This window comes from Corvus moneduloides, chromosome 10, assembly GCF_009650955.1.
Source record: "Corvus moneduloides isolate bCorMon1 chromosome 10, bCorMon1.pri, whole genome shotgun sequence".
NCBI classification, from domain to species: Eukaryota; Metazoa; Chordata; class Aves; order Passeriformes; family Corvidae; genus Corvus; species Corvus moneduloides.
This window is the reverse complement of record NC_045485.1, coordinates 28,188,722-28,202,159: the sequence shown is the minus strand read 5'-3', so window position 1 is coordinate 28,202,159 and position 13,438 is coordinate 28,188,722. Positions and strand designations below refer to the sequence as shown.

Below are 13,438 nucleotides of genomic sequence, written 5' to 3'. Positions count from 1 at the left end.
GCGGTCCCGCCTCGCAGGCCTGGCCTCGTCAAGATGTCGTCGGCGGAGCCCGGGCGGTTCTTCTGCACGGCGGGCCGCGGGCTGGAGCCCTTCCTCGCGCGGGAGGTGCGAGCGCGGCTCGGCGCCACGGAGGTGAGCGGGGAGCCGAAGCCGGTGCCCACCCAGGCGGTCCCGTCCGGTCCGCCTCAGCGAGGAACGCGGCCGCGTGCGCTGCGCGCCCTGGAGCCCGGCGACCGCGGCCTGGGCTGCGCCGCCACCCGCGCGGGGCACGGCGGGGCCGGGCTCAGGCGGGGCCGGGCTCAGGCGGGGCTGTCACCGGTGGGGAGCTCGGGCTGCGGGGCGCGGGGCTCACCCGAAGCCTCCCTACCGGGTCCGACGTGTGTTCTCCCCGGAGGTGGACTGCGTCACGGGAAAAGTGTTCTTCAGGGCGGCGGCGGGGCCGGGCGAGCTGAGGAAGCTGCGGTCGGGGGAGCGTCTGTTCCTGCTGCTGAAGAAGCACAGCCCTCTGCCGGTGTCCAGGAACAAAGGTACGGCCCGGGCACGGGCTGCGCGGGAACGGGAAGTCTCGGTTTGAGTCCTAGTTATAAAATTTGAGGTGTTTATTTTTTTTACTAATGGCTGTAGTTGTAATTGACAGTAATCGATTCTGAAGTGTCTTTCATCCAGATGTGTTTTCAACATTTTTTTAATCTGAAAAGGGCTTTTAAATTGTTTTCAATAGCTACCTTCCAGCCTGTATTCTGGCGGCACTGAATGTATATGAGTATTTTTGTGACTCTCTCCCCCTGCTCGGTCCCAGAAAAGAGAAGAACAAACACCCTACCCGAAAACCAAAGTTCAGTTCTGGATCTCTTGTGTTTGTTTTAACAAGAGGTCTTATTTTCTGTTAAGCAAAGTGAATCCCGACCTATATCCTGTGTCAATTGACTGTTAACTACACAGCTTCCTTCTAAGTCTCAGCTACTTGGGTCATCCTCTCTGTTAGTGTTGGAATGAGAATTTCAAGGTAGATGGATTGATTCCTGCCTGCTGGTAGGTTTTTAATTGGGAGATTACCTTCAGCTTTGAGGATCAAATTTGGTCATAATTCTAAAATTCTAAGTGATAACTAGAAAGACCTTTATATTTTATCTTGACCAGCTTTGAGATATTTAAGTGAATTGGCCTCTTTGTTCCTCATGCCTCTCTTGTAGCTAGCTTAGGACTGCCCACATGTGTAAGTGTGTGTTGCAGGATTGAAGGCAGAGTGATGAATGGTAAGCAGAAATCTTCTTTCTAAAAGAATGAACTTGGTTTTGCCTGAGATGACTCAAAGTAATTCATGTTTGTGTCTGTCTTTCAATCCTGGAAAGTGTCCTGCATCTCTTAATCCTGGGCCAAGTGCTTTCTGGGGAGAATGGCATGGTAGGCTGGTCCTCTGTCCCTGGGAATGACTCTCACAGGTGGTCTGGTTTACTAGAGCTGCTCAATTCTTGTGCGGAATTCAACCCTTGCCTGATTTAATTTTGGTTGTGCGGAGCTGGTAGTCAGAGGGATGCCTGTGTGTCTTCTGGTGGGTATGTGGGTGCTGAGAGCTCAGCTGTGCCTGTGGTGTCAGCTGCTGGTTTCTGGATTTACACATTAATGAGCTCTGAGCACAGTCGCTGTTAACAGCTGTTCTCAGTCCGGAGGGAAATGAAATGCCAAGGCTGAAGTACTTAACCCCAAACTGCTTTTTTCTTCCAGGGAAAATGCTGCACGAGATTAAAAGCCTTGTCATTGAGGAACCAGAATACTGGCTGGATATTATCTCTCTTTGGAGAAAGCTTAGTGGACACGAGGGGAAAACAGATGATTTCTCTCAAGAAAACACATTGGCTCTGAAGAGAAAGTCAGAAGAAGAAACAAATACTGCAAGTAAAAGGCAGAAAACGGGACAAGTGAGAGCAATTGTATCTAAGGAGTGTCAGGTGGAAGCTGGAGAGAGGTGTGTGGCACCAGAGAGAGTGAGAGGTCAGGAGTACTGGATTGAGAGCAAGACTTCTTCAGAATTCCCTTCCAAAGGCAGTGGAGAGAATCCTACTGCAGATGAGAAGCTTAGCTTCAGTTTCAGAGTGTCTTGTCGTTGCAGTGGAGCGATTGCCAAAATACTTACTTCACAGGTATGCTGAAGTATCTGTGTTTTAAAAGAATTTAGCAAAGGTGAACAAAGATGTGTAGTTTGTTTGTCATTTCAGTTGTGTTGTGTTCTGGAATAATAAACTGATGTAAGCTTTTTCTGTATTTTCTCAAAAAGCCCTTAACCTGCATTCACCTTAAACAAGTGGAAATACAAATGCTGTTTTTAATTCCTGTTCACTATGACCCTTAATGTTTTTCAAATCAATACCTTTTATTGAGGATAAGCAAAGGTAAGAGTTTGAGGTTTCTGGGCCTATGGAGGCTGAGGAGTGAGCAGATAAGTTTACAGTTACTTAAAGGGCCATTGCAAGGACCATGGAGCCAGACTCCTCTCAGTTGTGGCAGGCAGTCTAGAAGAAGGGGTAAAAGCCAGAACTTGCAGCTTCGGTTGCCTCTGGTTGGGTATTGGGGAGAACTTGTTCTTCAGGACCGCAGCCCTGGGATGAGTCTTGGGAGAAGTGGAGCTTGGTCCTTGGAAAAGAATGGTGGCATACAGACCTCCAGGGCTCTGTATCCTGTCGTCTTCCCATCTCTGTAGGTTTCTTTTACTCGAAGGTAACTAGTTTAGACTTTTTCCTACTAAAGCTAATACCTTGGTGAGGTGGGTCACATGAGCCTCCCTACAAGAGTGTTTGCCTAAATTTGTGCTGTGTTTGAACTTACACTCAGAAAGTAATCAGAGCTTTCTAGATGTAATGAAAGCATTGAAACTGTGAGTTTTAGTTGTGCATTTGCAGGTTTTCTGTTGGGTAATCTGCTTTAGAGCCGTTGGAAGTATTTAGTGCATGTGTTTAAGAATTCTGAAATGACGGCAGTCACAGAATATTCTGAGTTGGAAGGGACCCACAAGGATCAAGCCCAGCTCAAGTGAATATTCTGTTGTGACTTGGTCAGGACTTGAACTTTAGCCTCTCTTGTGCCAGTTGAGTGTTGGTTGTTTGCCATGTGGTGTGTTTGCTTTGCCCCTCACGCACCTGCTCTGCCCTGTTGTACCTCTTATGGTGTGAATTGTGTGAGTTGATCTCTTAGGCATAGAGTCTTTCTTTTCCCAGGGATTTCTGAGGGTTGTGCATCCAAGGCTGTGATCTGCAGTTTTCTGAATTCTGGGGATTTTATTGCCTGTGACTGTTCTTCCCCCTTGCAGGAGATTGGAAGAGCCATTGGCGTAGCACTTGTGAAGCAGTGCGGGTGGCGTGCTGATCTACGGGACCCTGACATAGAGGTAGTGGTGCTCATTTGCCTGTTGATGCTTCCAGAATCACCCCTGACATCTTCTGTTTTGTTCTCTGCTCCCTTTGCACATGGGACCATGGCCTCTCCCTGTTGGTCTTTCTGCCACTGAATTTAACTGAAATCAGCTGGTAGCACTGAGCAAAGCGTGTATGTGGCCCGTGTGTGCGTGTGTGCTTTCCAGAGCTCTGGAATAAACACCAGCCTGGCCACATGGGCCTGCATGGGAGGAGGGGGAGGGGAAGGATCCATAGAGGAGGTGTTTCAGGATCTGGCACCTTACAGGGTGCTGGACTCTGACTGTGTGAAAATGGAGATCACCTGAGCCACGGGGCATCTGTAGCTTCTGTAGGGGAAGTGAGCAAGCAACAAAGGGTGTGTTCTCAAGGAGCTAGACTTGAGAATGCTATTTGTGGAAGAGCCTCCCCCTGGGCCTTGTCTGTGACAAACAGCTTGCTTAGTGCACCCTTGAATGGTGCAGGCCGCCTGGAGACCTTCAAAATTACTCCTTGCTCTTGACAAGCTGTTTCTCCATCCCTGCACTTAGCTTGTGGAAGCTGCTCTCAGCACTGATGCTGTAGAAACTCTTGAGTTCATTTACTGGCACTGGTTTTCCCACACTGAGCATTATGTTTGTTGAGGCTCATATGGGGCTCCTGTTCTTGCCCAGATTTTGGCTCTGAAACTATTCAGGTGCTGAGGACTGGGATTTTTTGACAGCATCATGTTTCCTTTTGCACTTTCTGGGGGCAGGAGTTGCAGTCATGCAAGACCTCCTGGGGAGCTCAGTCTTCTTTTGGGATGCTCTCTATGGGACAGTGGAACAATTTCTTTTAGCTGCCTACATTTCTGGAAGGATTACTTATGTCTAACTTCTATCTGAATTGCCCCTTAGTGGCACTAGTGTGGGTAATAGTGGGTTTTGGTTGGTTGGTTATTTTTTTGGTTTGGTTTGGTTTTTGGGTGGGTTGGGTTTTTTTGGTTTGTTTTTTGTTGTTGTTTTTTGGGGGGTTTTTTTGGTTGGTTGTTTTTTCTTTTTTATGTATTTATTTTGTTGCTAGTATACAGTGAACAATATTCTCCCACTTGTAGTAAATGGATTTATAACTAAAAAATCCCATGCTGTGTTAAGGAAAAATAGGCCCCCTTATAATTTCAAGTGCTTGCTGATGGATTCCTGGCTGACAAAATCCCCTTCAGCTTGCTTAAGCATTAAATCATCTTTAAAGTGGCATTTAGATTATCTAGTGGAATTTCTTCCAAGTAATTGTTATTGCTTATAGTATGCTTTTTTGTTCTTAAAAACTAAGATCAGAAGTTTGTAGAAGCATCTGTATCTGGTTTAAATGAGTTAAAGCTATTGTTGTGTCAGTTTGAGACTTTAAAATGTTGGGGGTTTTTTTTCCTCTTTTAGATCTTTGTACATCTTAATGACATTCACTCTGTGGTGGGGATTCCTCTTTTCAGGTAAGCATTCTCTCCACCAGTTTTGTCTTTGCAGTATCAGAACAGGCAAGATTTGTAAATCTTGCTGTCCACTGTGAGTATTTATCTTTTGGTTTGATAATCACTGGTTGTCAAATTAGTCTTGTGATCTTCCTGGATCTTAAATGAGCACACAGGCCAGACTTTGCAGTGAGTTATGGTTAAAAGCAGACTTTTCTGTCTCTCAGTAGATCTGTCCGGTTCATTTGTTCTTTGACATTACATGGCCTTTTCTGAGTGAATCTGCTGGTGTTTTAGTTAACTTTTTGGTTGTTGGTTTGTTTTTTTTTTTTTTGCTGTCTGCAGGCTTCCATTGGCAAACAGAGAGTATATCAGAACAGCAGGACTACGGTCAACAGTCGCATGGGCCATGGCATCTCTGGCTGAAATAAGTGTCAGTGAATGTTCCTTGCAAAGATATGGAGTCCTGAATGAAGGGGAGGGGGGGTGCTGCTCATCGGGGCTGGAACTGGACACTTTGAAGGGCTGTAGTGATTTTAATGCCCCATTCTCTAATGCGTGTGGACAGGGTCTGCCGTATCTGTGATGAGAGTGTGCTGTCACCTGCTGTTCAGCCAGGTGTCTGCTGTAATTCCAGGTCCTTCTCAACAGAGCTGTTAATCCTCGTACAGGTATATGTCTAAGTGGCAAGATTTTTTTCACTGTCCAGTGACAGTGAGGAAATGAAACCTTGTTTGGTGTTGTTTTCCAGGGAAATGTGATCTCTTTTCACAGATTAATTTGGTACCAATATCTGTCTGCAGTCCACTTGTAATATTTCCTCCTGAATGTCACCTCAGGGCTGTCTGTAGTGAAGCTGTTGATGCTTTTTACTATATTTCCTTACGAGCGAGTTTGGCCTGGGATTACCAGTGATTATTGTTAACCTGCGCTGGATTCAGTGGGATTATGCACATCCCTCTGTAAGCTTTGTCCTGGATAAGGAGTCTGTCTTGCTTGGGTATGCAGTAACGCCTCTGTTTTTGTAGGCTGGTGCCCTTGTACTGGATCCCATGTGTGGACTAGGAACGATACTGCTGGAGGCTGCCAAAGAGTGGCCTGTAAGTATCCCAGTCACAGCTGGCTGGATTTTTGCAGGGAAACTGGTAGTTGTGATACAGGGTTTTCTCTGTACCGGTTAGGCTAAAGTCCATTGCTGGAAAGATGGAACCACACATGAAATTTCTAGGCAGCTGCTAAAAGCGTTTTAGTGCAAATGTTCCTCCAAATGAGTGTGTCCTACAGGCTGGTGCAGCTATTGATTCACACTGCAGGGTTTGCGTGAGGCAACCATGGACTTGTAAAGCTTCCTGGGGTTATCCTGGGATCGGAGGAGTCAGTGTAATGGCACGGTTGACAGCATTAGGGGCAGTGTGGCTGTAGCTAGCTGGAGTCTTGCTGTTAGGACATGCCCTTGATATTTCTGTAATTTTGAGTGTTTTGAGCAGACCAGAACATTAAAGAAGTGAAGACAGCACATACTTCCTCCGTTCCTCCATCCTCTGGACTGTGGATTGATCTGTGTAACAATAGTAGATATCCCAGAAAGGGGGTTGTCTTGAAGGAGCTGTGCAACAAAGCATTTCTGAGAAGGGTTTATAAAATAAATAACCTGAGTGTTAACAAAATTACTTTTCTCTTTCTTTCTTAACAGGAAGCCTGTTACTGGGGTGCTGATATAAGTGATTCACAGCTAGAGGGTGCAGATGGGAATATTAGAACTGCAGGCTTAATGGATAAGATTGAGTTGCTTAAAGCTTCTGTGAAAGGTATGTCTGTAGGCTTTCCAAGTGATTTTTTTTTTTTTTGTGTTTCTGGGATTGCACAGGTAATGTAGGTTTTTTTGAGGTGATACGTTGTAGAGCTAACTCCCAACAAATAGCTGAGTGGTGACTCTGTAGTGCTGGTGAAGGGATCATTATTGGTTCTTTCTCCCTGCTGCCTGTGCCTGGGAACTTTGGTACGAATGAAGTCAGCAGAAGACAATGAAAATTACAATTGTCCAGCGTGGACAGTAGTTGACTCTCTTTATGGTAAATGTGTGAACACCACAAAGAGTATGTACCATGTGAGAGTTCTTTGTATCTTAATGGAACACAGCCAGGACAAGTCCAAATCAAATGCAGCCTGTAACTTAAATTTACCAGGTGAGTAATGGTGAGGACTCATTAAGCTGAGCTGAGCTGAATTGTTCATGTTTTGGAGTAGGAGTATTTTGAAGGATGATGCCTTTCTCCTGTAAGAGGGAATCTGTTTGCTCTTAATTCACAACCTAGTCTGTAGAGAAGATAATAGTTTCGTGGTCTTATTCTGGACCTTAAAGCCTGAGGCTAAACTACGCCTGTATGAAATTCATGACAGGCAAGCTGGCTGTTTTTTCCTGTGCATGAGTGATGAAATGTGCATATTTTTTTACCTTGCAGTATTTATTTCTTACTGGAATGGTAAGAAATATTATTTATTTTTTATAAAAATGTAGGTTTATTTCTAACTTAAAAGCTGTGTTTGACTTTGGTTTCTAGGATCATGGAAGGTACTTAGGTGTCAGGTTTTCTAAACTGAACAAGTAGTTGGTGTCTTCATGACTGGTCAGAAGGTGTTATTTCTGTATGTCTTGAGCAGGACTGTAGGTGACATGTCCTTTCATTTGCAGATAAAATTAATACCCAGTTGTTGTGCTGCAAGTGTTGGTCCAAGAATGGTCTGGGAAACATTTCCAGCTAGTTCTAGAAAAGTTGGCATAGAATCACAGCAGAGTTTAGGTGAGAAGGGACTGTTGGAGGTCTTCAGTCCTGTTGTCTGCTCAGAGCCTTGTCCAGTCAATTTTGAGCACCCTGAGGGATGGAGGATCCACAGGATCTCAGGAAGGGTCTCAGACTGGCCTCCACAGCCTGACACGGCCGACCTTTATCACCACAGGGCGCAAGTACTGCATCTTCATCAGGAGAGCTGACTGCTGCTGGTATGCAGAAACTCCAAGGAGACACTTCAAAGACACTAGCTCTGACAGAATCCAAGTGATTCTGGCTGTAACCAGATTCTTGTGGGGGGAGAAAAGGGGGATGGAGAGGAATTTGATGTGGTTCCATGCCATTCATATGTGTGCGCTTGAACATCTGCACTTAAGTAAAGTGCTCACAAACTTAGCTCTTTTTTTGTATTTTGCTAAATTATTTTCACGTTTAAGATGTACTGTGTGTTGAGAAGCAGCAGTTAATTTGGAACCATGTAGTGCCCTACTGGAGCGTCTTCTAGTACGGGCAAACATCATCAGGAGCAGGGAATCTGCAAACTAAACTATGCTGTCATGCATTTGTCTGTTCCCAGTCTGCAGAGGGATGGTGGCTTCATAGTGTCGTTTGTGAGGGCAAGTGCAGAAGGAGCTGTGAATCTGGGTGCATAACCCAAAAAGAGCTGGCAGACAGTGTTGTAAGGGGAATGGGGGCATAGCTGCTGTGCACTTTTCAGACAGACATAAAGACCTGCCTTTATTCTGCAGCATTGCCATTGCCTTCAGAAAGCTTTGACAGTGTTATTTCGGATATTCCATTTGGGAAGAAGTTCAAGATCACGAATGATGCCCAGCTCCTACCAGATATTCTCCAGGAGATGGAGAGGTATGTGTAGCCTTTGACACACTTGAAGTTTGATGTAAGTGCCACAATGGTGTGTGATCTAAGCATTCAGTCAGCTTCAGATTTGCTTTATTCCAAACATTCTCCAGCTCTGTAGTCTGACCCTGTGCATGCTGTGGAAATCTGAAGCCCTTACTTGTCCCTTAGAGACTGTTGTGTTGTGTCTTGCAAGCTGTGAGTGGCGATGGCGGTGCAGGTTGACAAGGAATGATCTTGTGCGAGCTGTGCTCACAAATACTCTTTACAAGGCATGATGGTGAAATAATTCTGAGCCACAGTTCGTGTGACCCAGCCCCCTGCAGGGCTGGGGCAGCGAGATGCCAGTCAATCTCAGCCCCTCCCCCGGATCGAGTTCCCCCAAGCCACAGACTCGGAGGGTGGGTTGAGGGGCGGCTCAGAAGCCTAAGCTGCACCCCCTGGGCGGTGCCCAAACCGCCTCCCCCGGTTCGGGAAAATTCTCTGCTAACTGGGTCGTTCATTGGTTCTGTTATAACCCCCGCCTCTCGGTTTACCCCAGTGGTTCTTTTTAAGTTGTATCCTCCCCCTGGCTTGTAACTCATTGGATGTTTTCCCCTTTCGCCGCAGTTTTCAAATTCCCTATAAAACTGAGGACGAGCCTCAAGGGAGGATCCCATCCCATCACAATCCCATCATTCCCATCCCATCAGATTCCAGCCTTGTTCGGGTTGCGAAACTTCTAACAATAAAGCTGTTAGAAGCCAGACCTGAACAGCCTCTCTCTTCCTTTGTCTCTGCGCTAACGTGAGCCGATCCCATCGGCTCCTGCCGTGTTTCCTCTGCCGAGAAGCCAGCTAGCTAACCCAGCAAGCAGCTCTTTTCCTGATCCCGAAGTCACGTCAGCGACACGTGGAGGTAACGCAGCTGGACTGTCTCTGACCTGGGGCATGCCAGAGCTCGTGCTTCGGGCACCAGGCGCTGTGTTACCACACTCAAAAGTTTTCTTTACAGGGCAGAAAGGAGAAAGAGGAGAGACCTGCCTGGACAAAGTTAAAGCATGGCCAGGCAAATAAAGCTATAATCCTTTTTCAGTTGAGGCCTGCTTGTATAAAATCACAAGCTTTCCTTTTTGAGGTCACGGCCAAGCTTTAACCAGCCTACCTTGACAGGAAGGATCTCAGACCAGAAAAAGTGGTATGCATTTTCCTTGCTATTCAGGAATATCTCACTAGCCACTTGGTCAGATTTTAGGTGTGTCCTTTCATCTCTCACCATGTCATTTTGTGGCAGAGTTGAGCCAAACTAATAGGTGGGCTGCTTCTAACAGTTCAAGCCATCTTCCCCTCTACTTCTTGCCTGAAAACAAGCTCTTCCTCTAGGACTCATCTTCAGTGCATGTTGATCTCACTCACCCAATGCAGGAATGTGATGGGAGGGGGATAGAGGAGGTGGCATGGTTCCACAGAACGGTGTGGCAATCTTGCTGTGCTTGTCCTCTGGCCTTATTTGCTCTATTGGTCCATCCTAAGCAAAATATACCCTTGGGAAGGTGGAGATGAGGAAGGGACCATTAGCATGAGAGCCCCACCAGTAAAACTGTTCAAACTACTTGCTGTAAACTGAGTCAGGATAGTATTTTTTCCCCCCCCCTTTCAAAGCCAAATGTAATGTTTGGACATAAACCTAGAAAAATTAATTGCAAACAGTGGTTAATTTTCCTCTGTTTCCTAAGTTTGAAAGCCCTTAAGGATCAGTGGAACAGGGAAAGGACAGATGTTTTAAAATTTCCAAAAGGAAGAGTCAGTTTCAGAATTACCCTGCTAATCTGAGAAGCCCTTGCTGCGCTGGGAGGCTGTTCCTTTGCAACCTCCAAAAACTCGAGGCTTGATGGTGCCCTCAATCCTTGAAAGAATACTAAGGGGGTAAAAAGTGAGTCCCGTCTTCCCTGGTAACCCAGTAGAAAGAACTGCTGATATCAGAAATGTTTGGGAGTCAGGACAGGGCCTAGTTCTCCCATCTAGGAAGAGGTAGGAAGATACGAGATTTAAATTCCTTTTGGAGATGCAGCTTACTGAGTTGAGCCATGACACACTCAGGTGTTTTCTTAAATGCAGGTGGCATCTGAAGTGTCAGCAGTGTTGTGTTCCACACAGGCAAAGGGATGCCAGGAAGGATCAACACCTAACCGTTATTTTTCCTGTGGCTGCCAGAGTGCTTCGTGTTGGAGGGACTGTTGTATTGTTGCTGAGCCAGGATCTCCGTAAGCGCATGGATGGTTTGACCAAGTGTGCTGGAAGTGACTCTCCTGAGGCCGCTGCTGATGGCGACAGCGAAGCAGCCCCTGCAAAATCCCGAAGTATTGATGGGAATTCTTCCTCCTTGGCACGTGGTGTTGGAGAATCCTTTCTCAGCAGCAGACATTTCGGGTCTCTGGTGCCAGATGGTGTCTATGCAGTTAGTCTTGGGAAGATGGATGCTTTCATACACAAGTACAGGAAGGTGTCTGCTGCTGGGAAGTGGGAGCTGTCTGGCACTGTGCTCAAGGGAACTTGAATCCTGAGACCCTTCAGAAGCAGCATGGCATGACTCGGTGGAGCCCTGCTGAAGCAAACAAATGCGGTGCCATCCATTAGATTGCCTCACATTCTTTGGATGTCCTAAGGCACTGCTTTTCTCTCCTTGGTTTTTAGGAGAGATGGAAGATGCTGTCATAGGTTAGCATAGCTCCGGAAGCGATTTTCTTGCAAAGAAGTGCTTACAACTTCCTCTACGACCTGACAGAACCTATCAACTGGCTAGTTTGAATATTGACAATTTGTTAAGCCACTTAAAAATGTTGACCGCCTCTGTGGTCCACATTTAAGAATGGACAAACCCCGGGAAAGCTCTCTCTTGCTTCTGGCCCCGGGACAGGTAACAGACACCAAGCGCCGACGGACGCCCAGCCGTGACTGTGTCACGCCCCGACACATCAAACAGGGGCTGGAAGCTCCATGGAGCAGCTCAGCGCCTGCTCCACTCTTGCCCCCCAAAGCCCGGGATGGACCGGTGGGTCTGGACACATCCCCATTGAGGGGGGGCAGAGCCGCTGCTTGGGGGCCCCGGGGGATCCTTTATCCCCCTCGTGCAGCTGCGAGCTGCCGAGGAAAAAGTCCTCATTCCTAGGCTTGAACCCCTGCAGGTTTACCTCTCATTCTCTTGCTCTGATTTGTTTGACAATAAATTCAATTTATTCCCCCCAGTCGTGTCTCTTACTCCAGTGACCCGTGAGTGATCTGTCTAGGCCCTTTTCCCGATCCCCAAGTCTTTCCTGATGTATTCTGTTCCCTGCCCAGGGTGAGGAGGAGAGGGACAGAGTGGTTTCGCTGGCACCAGGCACCTGGCCAGGCCCAGCCCACCCCAGTAATCCCTGCGATAATTCACGCCACCATTACCCAGGCGCACGGCGGGCTCCGTGGGCAGGCGGCTACAGTAGTTCAAAGTGGGCTAACGGGGACAGAGTGAGAGGAAGCAGGTGGTGCCGGTGGGTGAAATGTCTCTGCTGCGACCTGCCTGGGAAAGGAGGAGGGAGAACCTGGTGCAAAGTAAAGGGGAGAGAAAGAGGGACAAGGCTGGAGCTGTGGAAGGAAGCGGAGATGGCCAAGAGGCAGCTGAGCATTTTGCTTTCCAACTCTGTGGGGGGAAAGAAAGCGCTGTCAAATCCATCCAGGAAAACAGAGGAGAAATAGCAGGTGGTGGAAATCGCCGGCAATTGGGATTCAATTTGTCTGTCTGAACTGCAAACGCCGACAGACACCGAGCACCGCTGGACGCCTGCTGGCGTTGCGGTGTGTCCTGCTCCGGCTGCAGCCCGCCTGGCGAGACCCCCAGCAGCAGCTGCCCGGGGGCTGCGGATCGGGCAGCAGCCAATCGGAAGCATTGCAGCGTGCGGCAGCCAATAGGAGCCCTGGCTACTCCGGCAGCCAATGGAAAGCGCCGTTTCCTGAGGGACCAGGCAAAGGTCGAAGCCCCTCACAGCGGCTTCGTTTTTTCGGACATTCGTGGAAAGCTCGGAGTTCTTTTTTTTTTTTTCTTTAGCTTCCCTTTTCCAGGACAAGAGGGATTCCGGCGCGGGGGCTATCCCGCCTCGGGCGCTTCTGGGCGGTTTTGAAGCGGGGGGAGCCCACCGCGGCAGTGGCGGGAAAAGGGGGGTGCGGAGTATAAAAGGGGGCGCCGGCGTCGGGGCCCCTCAGTCGGGGGCCGGCGGCGGCGGCGGCAGGAGCTCCGCGGGCTGGCCCGGGTGCGGGGACGCCGCCCTGTGCGGCCGAAGGCGCCGGCCCTGAGGCGCGGGGAAAGCGGCGTGGCAGCCGCGCATCGGCTCCATCATTGGCAGCGCCGCTTCGTGCCGGTAGGGAGCGGGAGAACGCGGCGGCGGGCGGTGGGTGGTGAGTGCCGTCGGCGAGACGGGGCTTGGGCCGCCTGCGGTGTGCGATCTCCCGAGAGCAGCGGGGAGGCCCCCGGGGAGCGGCGGCGGCGGGGCGCTGTGGGAGCCGGCGAATGTCCCCGAATGAGCCGCCCGGCGCAACGCGCGAGGTGCCAATGAAATAAAATAGAACACGGTAAAGTGCCATAGAGGAGCCGCACCTAGAGGGCTCCCCGCCCCTGCCCCGTGTCACTAAGAGAGCTGCACCGCGGGACCGTCGGGGCGGCGCTGCTGGTTAAAAAGAGCAGAAAGGGAAAGGCTGAGAAGTGTGAGCGGAATAAAATATTGAGAGTGGTCTAAGAAATATTGTAAAGGTACTGCAGCAGGAGTGGTCGCTGCCCCGTGTCACTAAAAGAGCTGCACCGAGGGACCGTCGGGGCAGCGCTGCTTGGAAAAAAAGAGCAGCACGGGAAAGGCTGAGAGGTGTAAAGGGAATAAAATATTGAGCATGGTAAAAGAGGTACAATAAAGGTACTGCAGCAGGAGATATGGCCGCTGCCCCGTGTCA

At 48.7% G+C, this 13,438-nt stretch overlaps 1 protein-coding gene across 5 annotated transcripts; it reads left to right on the top strand.

Annotated features, from left to right (window-relative positions):
* Positions 1 to 11,709, top strand: THUMPD2 (THUMP domain containing 2). 5 transcript variants are annotated; one of them, XM_032119138.1, is made up of 10 exons: positions 1 to 132; positions 395 to 527; positions 1,726 to 2,141; positions 3,305 to 3,382; positions 4,805 to 4,857; positions 5,182 to 5,269; positions 5,865 to 5,936; positions 6,530 to 6,644; positions 8,375 to 8,492; positions 10,622 to 11,709. In XM_032119138.1, exons 1-10 carry the CDS (start codon positions 34 to 36, stop codon positions 11,019 to 11,021), a joined length of 1,572 nt encoding a protein of 523 aa, XP_031975029.1. In that variant the 5' UTR covers positions 1 to 33; the 3' UTR covers positions 11,022 to 11,709. The 5 variants fall into 5 exon arrangements, with proteins under 5 accessions (XP_031975029.1, XP_031975028.1, XP_031975031.1 ...); XM_032119137.1 differs by having other exon boundaries at positions 10,583 to 11,709; XM_032119140.1 differs by having other exon boundaries at positions 2 to 132; positions 10,679 to 11,709.
* Positions 11,710 to 13,438: the final 1,729 nt, after the last annotated feature.

Excerpts from the sequence above, each read along its gene's own strand:
- THUMPD2 (XM_032119137.1), top strand. The coding sequence starts at position 34 with ATGTCGTCGGCGGAGCCCGGGCGGTTCTTCTGCACGGCGGGCCGCGGG. Across the intron at positions 528-1,725 it reads GCCGGTGTCCAGGAACAAAG|GGAAAATGCTGCACGAGATT; the intron begins GTACGGCCCGGG and ends TTTTTCTTCCAG. Across the intron at positions 8,493-10,582 it reads ATTCTCCAGGAGATGGAGAG|GTGGCATCTGAAGTGTCAGC; the intron begins GTATGTGTAGCC and ends TCTTAAATGCAG.